Raw genomic sequence first — 20288 nt, 5'->3', positions numbered from 1 at the left:
GGGAAACTGAGGCACAGCTTGCAGGTTGGCAGCAAACTTGGCAAAGCCCATGGGTCCTCCTTGAATGCTCCCAGGTGGGGCACAAACCCAGCCCAGTGGCCCCTGACCACTCCCCGGGGCTGAGGGAGGGTCCTGAGCCCTGCTCGTTAGCAAGTGGCCCCTGATGAGCTTTGTGCTGCCTCAGTGAGGGCTTCAGGGGCACAGAAATTTGGGCACAGCCGGATTAACCCCTGGGTTCACAGCCTTGGTGCAGCCCCACGGGGGGATGCTGCACACCCATGGGGGCTTTCACCCTCTGTGATTTACAGCGTGGTCCCCGGAGCGGGGTTCGGCCATGGAGGGGACGGATCCAGGACCCTGGATGCTGCCCTGGAGGCACCCGGGGCAAGGGTACCTCCAGGCATTGCGTGAGGAGGGGGCAGGTGGGGACAAGGCACCATGCTCATGGCACGGGAGCCCCCTGGGGTGGTGGCACTGGCGTCTTGGCATCCTCTTCCCTCTGGGATGTGGGAATGAGGCTCTGCCGGTCTGCACAGCGCTGCAGGGGGCGGGTTTGGGGTGGGAGCTGGGTGTGGGTTCGGGCTGCAGGCGTCCCCGGGGTCAGGGCGATGCCCACACGGGCTGGGGGTGGCCCTGCAGAGAAGGGCTTGGGGACGTTGGTGGCAGAAATACTGGACGCGAGCTGGCAGCTGGATGTGGCTGGGGGCAGCCGGGGCTGGGGGAGGCGTTGTGCCCATGGCAGGGGGCTGGAACCAGGTGGGCTTTAAGGTCCCTTCCGACCCAACCATTCTGGGATTTCCCCCATTCCCTGATTTTCCCTGGTGCCGGCCGCCTTTCCCCCGTGCCCCTGGTGGTGGGCAGTGGGCTGTGCTGGGCAGGGCTTTCCCACGCGCTGCCACCGCAGCCACATCCTGCTGCGGCCACCCAGGCAGGGACAACCCCGTGGTGGCCTCGTGGGAGCCGCAGGGGCCGGGTTTTGGGGCTCTGGGCACCCCGGGGCACCCAGCACAGCCACTCTCAGCAGGAGGCTGGGCCGTCAGGGTGGGGGCATGGGGGCGCGGAGCCCAGCGAGGCTGTGGTCATCTCCATCCTCATCCTCGGCTGCCACCGGACACGGCCCCACGGTGCGGATGCGGCCGGGCCGCGTCACCTCCGGCAGCAGGGCAGCGGAAACTCCCTCGGCGTGGGGCTGGGCATTGACTCACAGCTTCTCCTCCACCCCTTCCTCCATCCCCCCCCACCGGTTTTCCTTGCTTTTCTCTCCCCTCTCCCTCTCTGGGCTCTTTCCAGGGGAGACATGTACGCCGCAGGGGGAAAGGGGGGAAGCTGGAGCACGGCTCTCCTCGCTGCGGGCAGGCAGGATGCTCGGAGGATGCTCAGGGGATGCTCAGGGGATGCTCAGGGGATGCTCAGAGGATGCTCAGGCTCTCCTCCAGGAAAGCTGATCCTCCTCCATGAGCAATGGACCCACAGTCTAGCAACCGCGGTGATCGGTTTGAAGCTGGGGGGGCAGCCTGGCTGCTTGCGCTCCGAACGGCAAAGGCAGCGAAACCCACATTAATACCTGGGTAATGAGGTGTTTGCGTGGCACTCGCGGCCCCTGCGGATTTGCAGCTCACTGGAAAATCCACTCATCCCATTAAGGGCTCCCCGGGGCTTTTGCTTTCCATCGCAGATGCCCGCCTGTCCCGGGGAGCCCGTCCCAGGGTTTGGGGGCCGAGCAACGCGCAGTGGGGCTGCCGGGTACGGGGTGGGGGGGTCAGGGCAAGTCCCTGCTGCAAGAGCTGCGTGTTTATGGTAGGGGGGCGTTATGGGGGGAGATCCCAAGTGCCCAGGTAACACCAGCCCGGTAAGCGTTGCGCACGGTGGGAATGGTCCCCAGGGGATCAGGTGCTTGGAGATGCAGGGGGCGCAGCCTCGCTGCACGCCCAGGGGCTCAGGGGGAGCAGGGGCTTCACGCGGGGGGGCATTTGGGAATCGGAGCCCCAGCACAGCGTCCCCTTGCTCTGTTCAGTGCCCGGAGCGGTGCCGCTGGGTGCAAACGGCAGCTTTAAGCCGTGGGGGGGCTTTGCGGAGGGCGCAGCGGTGGCAGCCCAGCTCCGGCTCTGTTCCCTGATGGATTAAAGCTGCCCTCGGGGACCTGGCGCCCCGACCCCTGCGCTGCTGCTTCCCCAGCATTACGCAGCTCGCCCACCCCGCAGCGCTTCTGGAATCCTTGGCCGGCCTTGGGGGGACGAACGACCTTTGGCTTAGCCCAGCACAGCCTGCGGTGCGCCCGGGGAGCTGAGCCGAGCGCCGGGGACGCGCAGCCCGTGCCGGGGCGGGGAGGTGAGCGCAGCTGTCCCACCGCACGCGTACGCACGCAAGCACGGCCGAGTTGATGCCTTTAGCAGCTCTCCGCACAGCTGCGGCTTCCCGAGGCCGGGTCCCCAAAGCCAAAAAGCGCCGGGTGCCTCCAGGCTTCGGGGCTGAGCGCTGGGGGGGCCGTTTCCGCCCGGCGTTGCTGGACCCGGCGAGGACACGCAGGCAGGCGCTGCGACATCTGCTCTTGCTCAAAACCCCGAGGAGCGAGCACGAAGCTTCCTGGCTCTGCAACCGGGCCAGGTCTGCAGCCCGTCAGGTCCCGGGGCTGGGGCCAAAGGCTGCGATGGGCCCCGGGGAGCAGGACCCAGACAGGGCGATCCGGATGCGGCCCGGCCAGGCCGCGCTCCCCATCCTCGGCTGTTCGCTTTCGGCCCTCCCCGAGAGCATCGCGTGCGCCTCGGCTGCACGACGGCTCCGGGACACGGCGTGGGGGTCCCCGGCGTGGGGGGGGTCACCCACCAGGGAGCCTTTTTTTGGGGGAGGGGGGTCCGGAGCCCCCAGGAGGTGCTGGATGCTGAGGCAGCCGGTGGGTCGGGGGGGGCAGCGGGGGCTGCGGGCAGCTCCCGGCCTCTCGCAGGTTGGCGAAGCGGCAGCCCCGACACCGGTGGCCATGGGGGGGGGGGGTTCTCGGGGGGAGCCCCCTGTGGTTTTTGGGGGGGGGGCGGAGGGGGGGAGCCCCGTATTTTTTTGGGGGGGGGCGGCGCCGCGGGGCCGGCCCGGAGCTGTCCAGCGCCGGCGCCTCCTGAACGGCCGCGGGGACGCGCAGCGGGCACGGCGCTCCCGGCTCCGCGCTCCCGCAGCCCCCCTGTCCCCCCCCGACACCCCCTGTCCCCCCCAACCCCTGTCCCCTCCGACACCCCCTGTCCCCTCCGACACCCCCCGCCCACGAGGCCGATCGCGACCCACGGACACGCTGCCAGGGGCAGCCCCTGTGCCCCCCCCCCCCCGCTGGGGGCTGCACAGGGACATCTGCGCCCCCCGGCACCCCCATGGGCTCGGGGGGTGCCGCACCCGCGGGTCGCAGTTTTGGGGTTAATGGCACCAATTAAAGGCCTGCGAGGGGCTGGCATCGCCTGGAGCAGCCGGGGGACACGTCCCCAGAGACCCCAATAGCCTCCGGTATCCGGAGGCCGTAAACAGGGGGCCTCCAGTATCGGGGCGCCCGGCAGGGCTCAGCACCCGCAGGATTTGTGCCCGGCCTGGGCAGGGCTCGGTCTCACTGCACCGGGTTGTCGGTGGCGGAGGCCGCCGCGGGCTGTGCAGGGCTAAACTTCGCTCACAGCAAGGTTTTATTAAAGTGGGTTAAGTGCCTAATGGGATGGCCGCGGCGTGGCTGAAGGACAGCTTAGTGCTGCGGCTCCCCGGCCGGCTCTGCTCTAACACCAGCCGCTTTCATCCTCCTCCTGCACCCGCGCGCTGCTCTTCCCTCCCCTCGGCGGCTCCCCCAGCTCAGCAAAGCCGCCCCAAGCCCCCTGCGTCGTGGGGTGGGGATGAGGCCAGGACGGGCAGAGCTGGGGCTCCCCGGGCACCCTCCCACCCTCCTGCTCCCCGTGCCCGTGCCCAAGCCCATGCCAGACGAGCTGCCCGCTGAGATGCCGTTGCGCACAAGATCCTGGCTCCGGGGGGGGGGCTCGGGCTGTGCTGACTCCCGACCACCCCCAACTCTGCCTTGCTGGGGCTCCGCTTGCACCGCTCTGCTCTGCTCGCTCCGGTCCCTGCCGTGCTTTTGAGCCAGAAGCCCCCTCTCCGTGGCACCGAGCCCTGGGTACGGCCCCTCGGCGCGGCGAGACCCCCGGCAGCGAGCAGGCAGCGCGGGTCCCCGCAGCGCGGGCGGTGGCAATGTCCCACGCGGTGACACCCGGCCGGGGGCAGGCCAGGTCTCGGCCGCGGCGCGGGGGCTGGAGGCTGAATGGGCAGCTTGTTCCCCTCTGAAGGCTCCTTTCTCTCCCTGCTCCCCTCTGTTTCTCTTAGGAAAGTTTTATGTCCCTTGTGTCACAAGGAGCCTTTTCTTTGTCATCCTTCCTGAGCGTGCCGGGGAGGAGGCTGCGTTGGAGCAGCGCCATCCCTGGAGGCAGCTCGGGGCCGGATCCTGCCCGGGGCTGTGGGGAGATGCTTCGAGGGGCAGCGGCGTCGTGCCGGGAGGGTCTGCACGGGGCTGGTCCCAGTCGCTCCCACGCTGTAGAATTTGAGGTCTGGGCCCCGTGGGCACGGGGCATCTCCACCCCCAGCGCGGCCGGCTGGGCTCCGCAGCCTGGCCCGTCTGAGCTGGGCTGCAAACGTCCTCCCAAGAGGATTCCCCGCGCCTGCCGGGGAGGATTTGGGGGATTTGTGGCAACTCTGCACAATTGCTGCGGCAGCCGCTGCTTCCCATCGGAGGGAGCAAACTGGAGGACGCCGTGGGTGGACGCAAATGGCTGCGAACGCGAGGCACAGGCCAGGACGCCTTGGGGACACCCCAGGGCTGTGGGGTTTGCTCTGGAGCTGTGTCAGGGTGGGGAAACCGAGGCACAGAGTGGCAGTGAGAGCCCTGCAGAGGGTGAAGGGTTTAATGCCTCTTTGCATCGCCGAGTGCCCGTGCTCAGACTCCTGCCGCAGCCATCCCGGGCACGGGGAAGGGTTTAATCCCAGCACAGCTGTGAGGGGGCTGAGACGCTCGCGTGCCCCACAACGTGTGCGAAGCGAGGGACGTGAAATGGGGCTGAGCCTCCGGGTCCGTGTGTTCATTCCTGCCTGCCCTAACCGCAGGTGTGAGGTGTGCTTTGACTCTGCTCCAAGCAAGTAGCTCAAGCCCCGAGCACAACAGATGCCTCTTTGAAAGAGACGCCTTCGGGGATGTGCTGGTTCGCGTTTGTCCTGGGATGAAGGACACGGCTCAGCCAGGGCTGTTCCTTTTTGCTCCTTTCTCCATGGGCTGCCTCGTCCGAAAGGATCAGCAACCACTTTGTTCCCTGGGTGTAACAGTCTCTAATTATGGGAAACCTGGAGCTCAGCGCTGGAGGCAGTGGGCACCAGCCCAGCGCCCCTGTGCTGAGCTCTGGACCCGCAGTAGCTGGGACGAGCGTCCTCCCCCAGGGAGTGCATCCCAACCTGCCTGAGATTTCGGGTGCTCCATCACTGCCCAGGGGGACAAACCCCAATGCGGGGCTGAGCCTGCGGCGCTGGCGGCTCCTTGTCATTAGGAGAAAGTCCCTTCCCTTTTCAGCTAATTGCAAAGGACCTGCCGCGGTGGGGAGACGCCTCTATCTAGGTCAGGCTGTGACCTGCTTAGCCGGGCAGCGTGGCCGCGGGAGGAGCAGGGGCGCACGGAGGGGACCGGCCCCACGGGACGGGGGGCTCGGCGTCCCCGAACGGCCCCAATTGGGCGGCTGGAAACTAAAGTCAGCGGGAAGCTGATAATTTGCTTGGTATCAGAAAGTGATGAATCTCCTAGGGGTGACTTTAATTTGCGTTTGCTCATAAAATAATGGGAGGTTGCGGCAGGCTGCCTACAGCAGGAGGCTGCTCCCGGGGCTGGCTGGGTCCCGGCTGCTTTGGGTTGTCCCACGGCGGCTCTGCAGGTGAGGACATCCCTGTCCCCAGCCAGGGGTCCGGCTGGCAGCCAGAGTTACCCGGGGCAGAGGGGCCGCATCCAGCCCTCCCCGTCCCCAGGGGAGCTCCGGACCAGGGTGCAGCCTGGAAGGGGTCGCCGTGGTTAGCCGGGCGAAGTGCTGGGTGCCCTCCCCACCCCAAGGCACGGGCTATGGGAGGGGACAGCTCCAAAGCCCTCCTCCCGCAGCCACTGCCTGCCCCTATAAAACCTCAGAGCCTGTGAGGACAGGAGGAGGATTGATTTTTTTGTGGCAAACACGGCAGCTTTGGCTTCAGCTGCAGAGGCAGCCTCGTGCTGCCCTCCCAGCAGGCTCCGAGGACAGGGGTGGAAGCCGTGTCCACGTGAGGGAAATCCAGCTGGAGCAAACAGATCAAAAAAAAATCTATAAAAACCGGTTACGGCTCCGGTGCTAAATGCCCTGAGAGCAGGAGTGTGCCAGGCTCCAAAGCGGAGCCGCGTGATGCTGATGCACAGGGGGGTCGGTGATGATAAGATTGTAGCACACATCTAGGGGAACTTTTTGCCTCTGGCTTGGATAAAGAGGGGCTCAGGGAAAGCACTGTGCTGGGACCGACTCTACTGGCTGGGAAAAAATTGACAAAGTTGGGAGAAAATTGCCAAAAAATGGAGTGGGGCCGGTGGCTCAGCCGCTCGTGTAGGGCTGCCTTGTGCCTCCGAGGGTGGAGGGCCACCAGCTCTGGCCCCGGGGAGGGACGGTCGGCCCCACCGGCACTGCAAAAGGCATTTTGCCAAAGGCTGGGTGCTGGGTGCTGAGCCCTGGGGGCTCAGCAGACGCAGAGCAGGGCACGGCCGGCCCCGAGCCGCAGCGATGCCATCAGCGGGGCTGGGGTTGGACTTCACGGGCAGATCCAGGGCCGTGTCGGAGACGGTGCGACTGCCAAAATGTCTGCAGGCAGTCCTTACGCTCCGGGGAAGCCCGTCTCAGCCTTGAAAGGCAGCCAGGCTGCGGGCCGGGCCGCAAACAGAGCGGCCTGTGTGTGCACGGAGAGCGGCTCCGTCGGCTCGCACCCAGCGCCCAGCGCGGCGCCCGCACAAAGCCCCGCTTGTTTTCGCTGCTCCGGCCCAAAACGCAGCCTTCGCGGGGGCAAGCAGCACCCGGGCGCCCTCCCCAGCATCTCCCCACCTTTCCAGAGATGTTCCCGATCTCTCCATCCCTGCAAAAAAAAAAATAAAAAATATATATATATATATATTTTTTAACTTTTCCCTGGAGAGCTGCAGCGCAGAGGGGTGCCCAGGACCCGTGGGGGTGGCTGGAGCTGGAGCTTGGCTCCGCGGCTGATTTTGCCCCCGGGCTCTGCTCTGCTTCCCCACGCAAAGCGCCCAAAGTCCGGCATCTCGGCAGCCCCCCAGGCCTGCGGGAGGGATGAGCTCCTCCACACGGTGCCACCGTGAGAACGTCCCTGTCACCAGTGGTGTCAAAGCTGGGGAGACGCCCAGGCTGAACAGAGAGCGGGGGCGGCCGCTGGAGTGTCACCGTGGGGCAGGACGAGAGCAGGGGCAGGGAGGGATGGGGCAGGTGGCACCATGCGGGGGGTGTCGGGGCTGGGGAGGGCAGGAATGGGGCTCGGACGCCGCACGGAGCAGCCGTGGGATGGGTCCTGTGGGCACGTGTGTGTGGGTCCGTTGCGGTGCTGTGCGGCCAGGCCCAAGGCCTGGGGGACGGGGTGGCGGAGCTGGCCCCCGTGCCAGCTGGAAGGCGGTCTCGGGTGCCCACGAGGTGGTCTTGGGTGGCCGGAGGGTGGTCCTGGATGACTGGAAGGTCATCGTGGGTGACTGGGGGGTGGTCTCCAGTGGTTTGGGGGACCAGGAGATGGTTTTGGGTGGCCAAGAGGGGAACCCCTACCTGCGGGTCTGCGCCCGTACGGCCTCACCGCAGGGCCCCGCCATAGGGGCCTGGGGACACAGGGACAGGGGCTGGCAAAGACCGGGGTCCCTGGGGGGGGACATGGGGAGGAGACATCACCCGTGCCGTGGCTCACCCCCCTCCCTCTCCTCTCCCTCCGCAGCACCTCGCCGGAGCCTCCTCACCGGGATGAACGGGACGGCCAACCTCACCCCGGCCGGCCGCGGCCACTACGGCTCTGCCATCCCGGTGCCACGCGCCGTGCCCCCCAGCAAGCTGCCCGCTGCGGCCCCCCCGGCCCGCCAGAGCACCCCGGGGCCTCCCGCCTCCCACCAGGCCTCGTCCCCGCGGCTGGCCTCCGGCCCCAAAAGCCTCAAGCCCAAGCCCAGAGCCGCCGGCCGTGAGCCGGCCGAGGGCCCCAGCCCCAGCGTCCCCCCCCGTGGGGGGCAGAGACCCCCGGTGCCCCCTGGGAAGTGGCCGGAGGTGGGCAAGGGGGTGGCGGGCGGCCGAGGGGCTGGCGTGGAGAGTGGCCTGCGGGGACCTGGGGGCCGCCGTCCCCTGAGCTGCTCCGTGCGGGGGCCAGGGGGGACCCCTGAGATGGCGGCGGAGGACGGGCCCCCTGCCGGCTCGCAGAGCAGGGTGCCCGTCTTCGGGTCAGGGGCCATCAGTTTCTCCTCGGCCTCCCCGCACAGCCGGCCCGTGACGGCCACCGTGGCACCCTTCCAGTACCGGTGAGTGCCCGGGGACGGGGCATGGCGGGGGGCACGGGGATGGGGGGGGCTACGGGGAAACCTCGCCGGAATGATGGGGTTGGGGTCCGGTGAGTGGGGGCTGGGGGCTTCCCTCTGGGTTGGGGTGCTGGGGGCACCCATGGGAGCCTGATGAACGGTGTGGGGCAGGCTCAGTAAAACCGAAGGGGATGTGACACCCTGGGGACCCCCGCCACCATGGGACCAGTGTCCTCAGGGTCCCCGGAGAGCCCCAGGCACCGGCTGTCCCCATCTCCCCGGGGTCCCTGGGTGGCCGCACCCCAGCTCGCCCACCCTAACCCCGCTCCGTCCCCAGGCTGCAGGGGGACGGGGAGGAGCGGGCCACGTCCCCGTGTGACACCGGTCCTGCCGAGGAGCCCGACCCCAAGCCCAGAGCCTTGAGTGAGTCTGGGGGGGTTTCCGGGGGGGGGGGGGAGGTCCTGTGTGCCCCCAGCGCAGGGGCTGTGCGTGTCCCACATGTGTGGGGAGGGGTGGGAGCACTGCCCCGTGTCCCTCGCTCATCCTCATCCACCACGGGGCCGTGCTGGGGTCCCCCCCCTCCCAAAAAATGGGGCCTGGCCTGGGACTCGTGGGGGGGGCGATGCTGGGTGCCCCCGCTCCCCTTCGGCTTGTGCGGGCGCTTGGCTTCGCTTGCTGGCTCGGGGCTGCTGGGGGGCTGCTGGGGGCAGGGCAGGGCAGGGGGGGCCTCAGCCTTTGCCAAACCCCGTCCCTTCCCCCTCGGTCCCCCCGTCCCCGCTCGTGCCACCCGACCTCGGTGACACGGGCAGCGCGTGCCAGCACTGGTGGGCTCTGACTGGAGCCCCAGAACCGCCAGGCGCTGGGGAAGGGGCGCAGGGAGGCCGGGGGGGGGACACACACACCGGGGCCATCGTCTGCGTTATTAATGCCTTGTGCGGGGCCTCCGGGAGCAGCTGGCGGCGGCTGGGAGCGGGGCCGGATGAAACGCACGTGCAGACGTGGGGCCAGGGCTGTGCCGAGCACAGGAGCATCCCGAAACCGCCGCACGTAGCGAGCGAGCGGGAGAGGGACGGGGAGGAGGGAACCGTCCGGGGGCCACGGGGCTGGGGCCGCGGGGCCAGGCTGGCGTGGGGCGAGCACGGGGTGCTGGTGGCTTCGTGGCTGCAAGGAGGGGGGGGGCAGAAACCACAAGCGAGGAGAGCAGCAGGGGATGGCGGTGACCCTTCCCCAGCTGGTGGAGCTGCACCCGTGCGTGTGGGGCTGCCGTGGGGCAGAGCCCCCCTACCCCCCCAGCACAGAGCCCCGCTTCCCCGCACCAGCGCCGCGTGCCGAGCAGCCGGCTGCCCCCGAGGATTGTCCCCGCCGCCCACACCCCCCGCGTTTCGGTGTGGCCGTCCCCTCCCAAGGCCCTGCTGCCTCTTGGCTCGCTCTCCTCTTTCTAGTTTTCCACCGAGCTCCAGGAATGACCCATTTCCGAGGAGGCGGCCGAGAGCCAGCGCGCAGGCTGGGGGGGGAGGCCTGGCACCGGCGGCTCCCCGTGCCGCCAACCTCCCACCGGCACCGCGGGGCCGCCGGGCGGGGATTTAACGCCCGGAGCGTCCCCAGCTGCCGGTGACGCCGCCGTGAGCGGCGTTGGGGACAAACCCAAACCCTCCCTGCCGCGTGGTCGGGTCCGTGCTCACCACGGCGTTTTTCAATGAACCACTCACCGCCGGCGCCGGTTGCGCTTTGCCGGCCGCGTGGGGCGAGCGGGGCGGCGGGGGGACGCGAGCCCCCTTATTTGTATTTTATTTTTGGGGTGGTGGTGGCTGAGCCCGGAGGCGAGGTTCCCCACCCCCGCCGCGAATCGGGAGCAGCCCGCTGCTCTGCGGCGCTTGCTTTTGGGGTGGGTTTTTTGGGGGGGGGCGGCCATGTGCGGCGTGGCCGCTCGAAGGGATGCCGGGGCGGCGGTTGCCAGGGCAGCGAGCGGAGGACGGCGGGATGGGGATGCTCCGGGGACGTGCGGGAAGGGGAAGGAGAGCGGGGCGAGGCGCCTCGGGAGCCGCCGCGGCTGATCCGAGCCGACAGAAGCCGGTCAGAGCCGCGGTGCCAGCTCCCGGCACGGCTTCGCGACGGAGGGCTGGGGGGGGGGCATCGGCTGCGGGGCTCGGTGCTGAGCCAGGGTCCCAGGGCAGGATGTCAGAGCGGGCTGGGGTGGGTGGCTCTGAGCGGGGCTGCCCGCTCGCCCCGCGCTGGGGAGCTTTGGGGTCAGGGCTGAGCGGGGCCGGCGCCGTGGCGAGGGGCACCGAGCCCCCATCCTGTCCCCTGTCCCGTGCCTGCGGGGTCCCCGGTGCCTTTTGGGGCCCCAGCGGGTCAAGCAGGGGGAGGCCACCGAGTCACCCACCCTCAAAAATGACCCAAATTCCCCAGATTTGCCCCTGCCACAGGCCCTACAGCACCAGCCGGGCCTTGGCAAAGGCCGCACTGCCCCCGAACCCCAGTGCGGCTTTGGGGGCGACCCGTCCCGTCCCGGCGGCGGTGTTTTTTGGGTTACAAACCACCCGTTTTGGCAGTTTCGCTTTCCCACCCAGCCAGGTGATCCCGGGGCCCCTGGGCGGCGCGGGGCCGAACCCCAAACCCCCCGAGGCCGGCGGCGGTGCCCGGGTTGGGGGGAGCCACCCCCGGCCGTGCCGCCCCTTATCTCCGCAGCGCCCTAATGCGATATTTGCCGGCGGTTGCCATGGCAGCCCGCGTGAGGTCACCGCGCAGACTTAATTCACCCCTCCCCGGGGACGGGTAATTAACGCAACGTGACGATAACCAGAGCCCGCTCCCCGCCGCCTCTCGCCCCTCGGTTCCCCCAAGCCCCTCGGCGGGGCCGCGCAGGCTCTGGGGGCCGCGGGGACCCCCGAGGCCGCCCCGCTGCCGCCTCGGGCCCTGCCAGCGCCCCGTTTCGGGGTGGGAACGGGGCGGTTCGGCCCCTTCGGGGGCGGCGGGGTGCTGGGGTGCTGGGGTGCTTCTGCGCGCAGGGTGCTGGGACCCCCCCCCGGCCTCGCCCCCACCCCCAGCTCCATGCCCACCCCCCCCTTCCCCGTGCGCGCTCCCGATTGCGGGAGCGCGCGGGTGGGTCCCGCTGGCGGAGCCCCCCCCTCCCCCCCGCAGCACCCATGGGTGCCACCTTCCCCCCCCCCCATCCCTCCCCCCGCTCTCCCCCCGCCCTACCCCGCGCGCGCGCCCCCGCGGCTCCCCCTCCCCTCCCCTCCCCTCCGCGGGCGCGCGCGCGGCGCGGCCCCGCCCCCTGCCCGCTCCGGGCGGGCGCGGAGGAGGGCGGGCCCTTTTTGTTTGCCCCTGACATTCCGCTGGTTCGCAGCGGCCCGCGGGCGGCGGAGCGGCGAGGTGGGGCGGCTCCGCTCCGCTCCCCCCCCGTCCCCCCCCCCCCCCGTCCCCGCTCCGTTCCTCCCGGCCCGTTCGGCCCCGCCCCGCCGGTGGGGCGGCAGCTGAGGGCGCTTCTCTCCTCTCTCTCCCTCTCCCCCCCCCTTCTCCTCCCTCCTCTCTTTCTCCTCGTCCACGGTGCCGCAGCAGCAGCAGCAGCAGCGGGCGCCGGCGGGTTAAATGGTGGCAGCGCGGGGATGCTGGGGAGCAACCTCAAGAGCCTGCCCGACGTGGAGCTGGGCGACGAGGGGGCGGCGGAGCTCCGCGGCTACCGGCGGGGCCCCGACGGCGGCGCCGTGATGCCGAAGCGGGCGAAAGCGGCGACGGCGGCGGCGGCGGCGGCGGGGGGGGGGCCGCGGGGCGCGGAGCTGCGGGTGTTCAAGGCGAGCAGCGCCGAGGGGCGGCTGCCGGCCGGCTCCAACCTGCGCAAGCAGAAGTCGCTCACCAACCTGGCCTTCCTCACCGACGCCGAGAAGAAGCGGCAGCTCTACGAGCCGCGCTGGAGCGACGACATGGCCAAGGCGGCGGCCACGGTGGCGGCAGGAGGCCGCGGTGGCGGTGGTGGTGGCGGCGGTGGTGGCGGTGGTCCCCGTGCCCGCGAGGCGCCCGCCATGTCGCGCAGCCTGTCCCGCTCCGAGCACTCCCTGCTGCCGCCGCGCCCCGCCGGCCCCGCCAAGCCGCCGGCCGCCGGCAAGCCCAGCCGCATCCCCCGGGGGCCCTACGCCGAGGTGAAGCCCCTCAGCAAGGCCCCCGAGGCGGGCGGTGGCGGCGGCGGTGGCGGCGGCGGTGGCAAGTGCGACGACGAGCTGCTGGGCGGGAAGGGGCCTGCGGCGGCGGGCGCCGAGGAGAAGCCGTACCTGAAGGTGGACCCCGAGCTGGTGGTGACGGTGCTGGGAGACCTGGAGCAGCTCCTCTTCAGCCAGATGTTGGGTGAGTGCGGCCCCGCGTCGGTGGCCCCCTTCCTTCCTTCATTCCTTCCTTCCCTCACGCTCCTCTCCCTGCCCGGCCCCCGCTAGCTCCTCGCACCCCGAGGCGGTCACCCAGAACCAGGGCGACACGGGGCTGGGAGGATTCGGTGATGGCTTTTGTGGGGTTAAGGAATGGAAATTTGGCTCCTGGCAGGCTCTGGGGTCTTCTCCCCGTGGCTTGGCCATCACCCGTGAAGCCATGCAGCGTGGGGTGGCCCCGTGCCTTCAGGTGGGCACCCACCGCCTTGGGGTCCCCCGGCGTGTTTTTGGCCACATCCCGGTTCTAAATCAGCCCCGAGACCCCGAGGTTGCCCTCCCAGCACCGCCGCACGTCCCCTGCCCCGTCCTAGGGGCTGACCTTGGGGGCAGCACGCGTGGGGAGCCCCAGCCCGTGGGCGAGTCGGAGGCCCCCCGGGGTCTGGGTGCTGCTTTGTGCCCCCCGTCCTCCTGCCGCAGGCTGCGCGTGAGCTGCTTCCAGCCCCCGGCTGCGTTGGGCTCGCTCGCTCGATGCATTTGATCTCTGAGCCTGGGAAAGGCTCTGCGTGGTCGAGAGCTCGTCCCCTGTGGGGTATCACATGAGGTTTTCATCAAAGCAGCCAACGCGCCCGCTTCGGGTCGGAGCTCGGGCTTGCCGCCCCTCCGTCGGCTGCGCTGGCTCTCGGTGCAGGCGTGCCCAGCCCTCGCGTTCCCGTCGTGGCCGCTGCTCGCGGGGGACGTGGGCCGATCTCCAGGAAGGCGAGGCGGCGTCCCGATCCCCCGGCTTTCTCTCCCCCGTGGCCGTACCACGGAGGACTTGCAGCTGTGAAGAGCTCGGCTCGGTCTGGCGAGCCGGCGTGCAAAAATGGCAAGCGAGCTGCGAGCGGCCATGACGAGGCTGCTCGCAGCGCCCGAGCCAGCTGGGTTTGGAGCTGCGGCGTTTGGTGGGGGCAGGCTGGGGGCCCCGGCGTGTCTAGTGCCTTCTTTCTCCCTTGGAGCCCTCGGGATGTCACGGCCCCAGCTGTGGCACGGGGCTCTGGCACACGTGTGCTGCTGCGCCGGCACGGAGCCTCCCGTGCCGATGTCCCCTGCCTGCTCCCCTCCCTGGCAGGGGTCTGCCCTGGCTGCCAAAATGTCCCGTGGCCGCTGCCCGGTGACCCAGGGCTTGCTGGGGCCATGCCAGCAGCTCATGGAAAGCCACGGAGCGAGGCCAAGGCGGGGCAGGCAGATTGCAGAGGCGGGATGCACGAGGCCAGTCTGCTGCTGGGGTCCCGTGGTGGTCCCATCGCTGGGCTCGTGGATGTCCAGCCCCAGCCCTAATGCTGGGGTAACGCCAGGTCCCACTGGGGCAGGGAGCGCCGAGGGGTTGCAGGAGGATTTGTCCTGAACAGGTCTCCACCCTCTGGTGTTTGCATGCCTTGGGGGATCTCGGTGTCCCTCTTGTAGTGCTCTGCTCGTAGGGGGGGGTTCCTCAGCACCTCCAGGGAAAATTCCTGCAGCTTCCCTGAGGGTTCAGGGCTGGCCCGTGTAGGAACGACTCCTCGTGCACAAGGTGAGGAAATTCCTGGGGTGGTTCCCGGCCTCTGTCCGTGGTGGGGCCGATTTTAGTGGTGCTGAGCATCCCTCGGGCGGTGCTTGCCGTCTGAAGGCTTGGCCAGCTGTCTGGTGAGGGCCCTACGCTGCCAAATCTGCCTTGTGCCCCCCTTGCCCTGCGTGTTTGCTGAAATATAAGTCATTCGTCAGCGCGCACGGACCCCTGGGCTTCCTGCAGCGGGGAGGGCTGGTTCTCCACCCCCGGGTGGGGCAGCGTTTGGGGCTGACCGGTCAGGAGCTTCGCCCCGTGTCCTCGCGGGGGGCCGCAGGCTGAGCTTCTTGCCTTCGTGGGAGCTGTGCCGCTGAGTCGCGGCTGTTTAACGTGGCCGCCAGCGACCTGGCCCGTCCTTGGCAGCCCGAGGGGTGGGCACGGTGACAGGAGCGGGAGGTGCGCGGGGGGCAGCATGCCAGCAGCGTGCCGGTGGTTGCTCCGTCACCTCGTACGTGCCGGCGGTGGACCCGTGGCTGGGGGTGCGTGAGCCCGGGCACGCGCTGAGCTTCTGGCCCTGACCCCTTGGCGTGTCTGCTGCTGCGATCCGGGCGGGCGAAGCCCTCTCCAGTTCCTTCTGCAGACCAGCCCCTGGTGGTGGGCACAAACCCAGGCGGGACAGGAGTCCCCCTGGCTCAGAGCAGGGTGTGAGGGCTGGCGGGCGAGGCCAGGAGAGGGGCTCAGTGGCTACCGGCGGTGCCGGGGATGGAGAGAAGGCTTCTCCGCGCTGCGTGGCTCCTTTGGCACGAGAGCCGTCAGCCTGAGCCATTTTGCTGTGCCTGCTGGAGCGCCTCGAGAAGACCCAGGAGCTCGGTTTGTCCTGGGAAGAAAGGCGTGGGAGCCGCGGGGACTTCCCACCTCTGCAGATCTCGTCTGAACTGCTGACCTGTGCCGAGGAGCCGGCGCTGCCGCTGACTAACCGGAGCTCCCTGCTCCGCCGAACGCGGCGGCTCGCGGAGCCTTTCTGCACCCGTGGTTTCCACACCTGACTTCTCATCTCCATTTCACGTTCGTCCTGCCAGAAACACTCATCAGCCTCTGCTGAAGTGCAGCGCTGGCCAAAAATACAATTTATTTAGCAGTGGCCAAGCGCTGCCTCTCCTTTGGTTGCTGCAGATGTGTCATCTGTTTGATGGCACCGGCGCCTTTGTAGAGCCGGTGGAGATGTAACCACGTTGAGAGCAGGGCAGCCTGCGTAAGATGGAAGAGGTCACCGGGACGCAGCAACCACATGTGCTTTGTAGAGGCTATTTCTAACGCCCAAATTACACATTTCATCCCGAGCGGAGGCCGAGCCTTCTCATCAAAGCTGAGTGGTAGCCGGGTTTGCTAATTGCGCCAGCGCCCGGCCACAGGAGGAAGGGCACGGAGGGAGCGTGGCCAGCGTGGTGCGCGGCTCGGGGCGCGCGGCTCAGGCGTGCACAGCGGGTGAGAGCACACGGGGGGCTGTGGGTGAGCTCGCCCCAGGGTGTGGGGACCCCGCGTGATTGCCGCGCGTACCTAGAGGTCCCCAGAGCAGCTCCAGGATCCTGCAGCTGCTTTCTGCAGCCATTTCCTTGGCCATCTCTTGCTCTCTGTATGGTGCCTCTTAAGTGGCTACTAATGGGCGTAAGTACCCAAATGGCCGCTGCTGCGTGGGCCAGAGCCCGGATGGACGTGTGCGGTCCCCGGGGAGACGGCGTTCCCCGAAGGCTTCGCTGAAGGAGCCTTTGTAGCCCTGCCAGGCTCTGCAGGGGCTGGTGCAGCTGTAACGCATCTCGGTCCCGCAGCCCTTGGGGGGGAGGTGGGTGGGCGATGCCGCCTGGCCCCGCTGGGGTGTCCCCGCTGGGGTGTCCCTGCTGGGCAGCACGTGCCCGTGGTGCCTCTCTGACCGCACTCGCGGGCAGGGCTGGCTTCCTCGTGCTGGTGGGGCAGGAGGAGAGCCGGGGTGCAGACAAATGGGCTCCTGGAAAGGGGGTGATCTTCATATCGCACGTGGGCGGTGGAAAACCTGCAGCGCAGAAACTCCTGGCTCGTGTGTGACGTGCCCCGTGCGAGCGCGTTCAGGTGGAGGTCCCACCAAGGTGACCCTCCCCGCGTAGATCCCCTGCTGGTGAGCGTCCCTGCTGGCCAGGCGCACGGTACGGGATTCCTCAGCCCCACGGCTCTCCTGCCCCTGCCCCACGGCTTTCCTCGCTGTTAATTAAGCACTAATGGGCGCATCGCAGCGCTGTGCTGCACGAGCCTGGCTCGCTGGCGGGGGGAACACCAGGAGGTCAGAGAGCAAGTGGCTCTTCACAGCCCTGGGAGCGGGTTATTGCCTCGTAAAGCGCCGCGGCCGTTCTCATCCCGCTGTTACGCTGACGTTACGCCTCTCCTAGTGCCCCGGCAGGACAGCGGCCGTGTGGCGAGGTTGTTGGGGTGGGAATTGGTTTCCTTCTGCCTGTGTTTGGGGCGGGGTGAGGAGAAAGGGGCGATCTGCGCCACCGTGTCGCTGTCTCCACTCACGCGTCACCCGCCTTGCTGTAAGAAAATAAATAGAGCCGTATTTGCCTTTCAAGGTTTCCCATGGAAAAGTAGCAGAGCAAGGACGCGAAGGCAGAACTGTTGGAAATACGTTCATGAAACACATTCTTCCCCTAAAGAACTCGAAAAATGCTGTTCACGTGGGGCTGTGGCCAGCTGTGTTTTGCCCCCAAATCTGACACTTGACCACTGAAAATCCGTGGAGGAGTGCGGAGCTTTACGTGGTTCCAGGGGGGTGGTGTGAGGGACCAACGGCCGCCTGGCATCGATGGGCAGGATCGATCATCCAGGAAGGGCCATTTGGGGTCTGTTGGTGGGACGTGACCACGCTGGGACCTGGGCCGTGTCCCCTCGAGGCCTTGCAGTCCCCGCAGGGCAACTGCTGGTGGCTCCTGGCACCGTTCGGTGGCTGCTGCCAGGTGCGGGTGCTGTGCGAGCGATGTGCTTCCAGCTGGGCGGCCTCGGAGAGCCGCTGCCAGCCCTGCCTCCTCCTGTAGAGTCCCCTCCCGATGTCCCGTGCCCCAGCTTCATGTCCCTGCCCTGGCTCTGGCGTCTCGCGCTGCAGCGCTCGGCTGTGCCGACAGCGCGAGTCCCCTCACCTCCGCCCCGTCCCGTCCCTCGGCGTCACCCGCTCTGCCCTTTCCCGCGTAGCTTTGCATCTCGTGGTGCCAGCAAGCGATTTCCCCGGTCCTCCCCTGCCCGCGGTCTTGGCTGGTGCCTGTGCCCGCTGCCCGGGCGGGGGGATTGGTGCCAGGTCCGCGCGGAGCCAGAGCGCGCGCCCTCGGTGGCGAGCAACCCGCCGGTGACGGCCATCTGCCGAGGCCAGCGTGCGTGTGCCGGGATGAGCCGCTGGACGCAGGCGGGTTTTTGTGGGGCCGGGAGCCCAGGCTGCAGTCACACCGCTTGCCTGGGTCCGCGGCATCCTCCGAATTGTTCCCTTGTCCCGTCTGCAGCCTGCTTTGTGCCACTGCGTGTGTGGCTCCGGGTGATGGGAGTGCACGGTGACAGCGGTGGCCCCCGGGGCGTGCGCGCATGCAGCTTCTGGCACAGGTGGCAGCTGCCGTTAGAGCCCCGCAGCGAAGCCGCTGGCTCTGGCCCCGCTGGGTGGAGCGGGGACGGCTCCGTCCGTCAGGGCAGCTCCATCCTCAGCCTGGCCAGGCTTCGGGTCCTGGGGGTGCCTCTAGCAGGGTTGTGGGCGATCGGATACGGCCCCGTTCCGCCACGATCCCTCTCCTGCAAAGTCACGTCCTCCTCCGGCACGCGGAGCGCTCTCCTGGGGGAGTGCGGGGAGGGAGGCTCCGGGAGGGCAGAGCACAGGGCCCGGGGGAGGCGGGGGGCTTGGGGGCGCCGCTGCCGGGCGGGAGAAGGGGAGCGGGGGCTTCCCCACGCTGCTGCATTGCAGCTCCCAGCCGGGAGCGGAGCGCGGAGGGGAGCTGGGAAGGCAGGGGATGCTGCATTGCAGGGCTGAGATTAGAAGCTGTGCAAATGGAGATGTGCCGGTGTCAGGGCGGGTGTGACACCGGAGAGCGGCGCCCGGCGCACCCTCGGATTTGCTCGCCCTTCCTCTAATCTGCTTCTCCCACATTTTGTTTCGCTCGAGCGTTTCTGCCATTGCTCACGCTGCTGTTTGTCTTGTCCGACCGAGGCCGTAATGCGTTTTTTGTTAATTCGGGAGAAGGGCCGAGGTTCGCCTCCCCCTGGAAGGAGCTGCTGGAAGCGGCGCGGGGCCGCGGGCGCAGCGCGGCGGGGCAGGGTCTCCTCCTCGGAGCTGGGAGCTGGCAGCGCGGTGCCTCGGCTCCCGGGAGGTGCCGTGAGGGCAGAGCAGGGGCTGCGCCAGTGCCCGGTGCCTGCAGCGGTGCCCGGTGAGACGCGGGCGAGTGCCCCGTGCCCGGGACACGTGCCTCTGCCTTCGGCACCGCGCGAGCGCGCCCGGCAGCTGCGACAGCGCCGGGTTTCCCACTCGTACCTGGCGTAGGCACCGGGGATGCTTACTCATCCCACATCCCTCTTTGGTTTCGTGTCAGCCTCGCTGGCTCATCCCAACGCACCGGGAGGCGAGCGCTTTTCAGCCCTCCCAGCAGGCAGCACGCCCGTGAGGGTCTGTCCCGAAGCGTTCCCCTGGAATTGCGGGATTTGTGGTAAAGCCAGGACTTGGTTTCTGGAGGTGTGAACGCGGAGGTGCTCTGTCACCTCGAGTTTCCCCCGCGCTGTGTCTCACCCAGTGGCAGTGCAGACGAGTAAAGGTGGCAGTGTTTGTGGTGGTGATGGTGAGCCGCAGAGGAGGGACCTTCAGGAGGCGACCAGGACTCGGCTGTTGGCGTGGAGCTGGAGGTCGGCGCGTGGCGGTGCGCTCCCGGAGCCGCGGTTCCCTCGGCGGGCCGCAAGCCTGGCTCGCGGCGCTGGGGAAGCAGCCCCAGGGCTGGGCTCCTCGCCGTGGGCTGGTGAGGTTGGGCATTGGGGTGGGAGCCTCTGCTCCGAGCGCTGGCCCTGCCCTGAAGCCTCCGGAGGCCGTGGCCTTCCCGGGTGGCCCAGGAGGATGGGAAGAGCAGCGCTGCGGGTGCCGGTGCCCGCGGGGTGCAAGCCTCGGTCACCTTTACTTCTAGTGCCAGCTGCCCCTGGTGGGGCGGCCCTGTCGAGCGCTGACCCCCGTGGCTGCGAGCGGGGCTTTCTGCTGTCCCACCTCTGCACGCCCGGTGCCAAGTTTGTGTCCCCGGATGTGACAGGGCCGGCCGCGAGGCCCTGCGGGGAGGCACCCGGACGAGCTTCTTCAGGAGGCACCTTCCCAAGCGCGCGGCCTCGGCCCGACCCAGCCCTTAGCGGTGGCTGTGCTGGGAGCGCAGCCGGGGCAGGGCCGAGCTTTTGCCGGGCTCCTCGTGCAGGACCCAAGCGTCCCCGATGGCAGCGCTGCCCCCGGCTCTCGGGATTCATGGGGCAGCAGCGAATCACCTTCGAAGCAGCGACTCAGGTACAGCTCCGTTGCCGGCTATTTATAGACGCGCGAGCTCGCAGCCTAGCAGAGGGCTGAGAATAACTCCCTGATGAGACACTTCTCAAAATCACACGCCTGCTGCCCATGCGCGTCGTCGCCTTCCCGGACTCCCCGCGCGCTGCTGTGGGGTGCGCCTTGGTGCCGTGCCAGCCCGGATCGCGGCGGAGAGGAGTTTTGCCCTGGTGGTTTTTTTTTCTAGTGCCGATCGAGCGCTGTCAGCACGCTGCAGTCAGTGGGGCGGGCGCCCTGGGAGCCAGGGTGGTCGTGGGGTGGCTGCTGGTGATGGTGGGGACCCCCCAGGCCATGGGC

At 68.8% G+C, this 20288-nt stretch overlaps 1 protein-coding gene across 8 annotated transcripts in view; it reads left to right on the top strand.

The window, feature by feature from the left end:
- Positions 1-20288, top strand: part of NAV1 (neuron navigator 1) — a 66867-nt gene that overhangs the window by 1567 nt on the left and 45012 nt on the right. Inside the window, exons 2-4 of one of the 8 annotated variants that reach the window (XM_080569027.1) lie at positions 7984-8551; positions 8886-8971; positions 12110-12889. In XM_080569027.1, the coding sequence (XP_080425153.1) occupies positions 8010-8551; positions 8886-8971; positions 12110-12889 (1408 nt within the window). In that variant the 5' untranslated portion in view covers positions 7984-8009. Of the gene's footprint in view, positions 1-7518; positions 8552-8885; positions 8972-12109; positions 12890-20288 lie in introns of those variants that run through there. The other 7 variants (XM_080569022.1, XM_080569021.1, XM_080569025.1 and 4 more) reach the window with 7 other exon arrangements.

This window comes from Anser brachyrhynchus, assembly GCF_964034855.1.
Source record: "Anser brachyrhynchus genome assembly, chromosome: 27".
Taxonomy (NCBI): domain Eukaryota; kingdom Metazoa; phylum Chordata; class Aves; order Anseriformes; family Anatidae; genus Anser; species Anser brachyrhynchus.
Note: the sequence above shows the minus strand (reverse complement) of the source record. Positions and strands in the feature narration are given on the sequence as shown.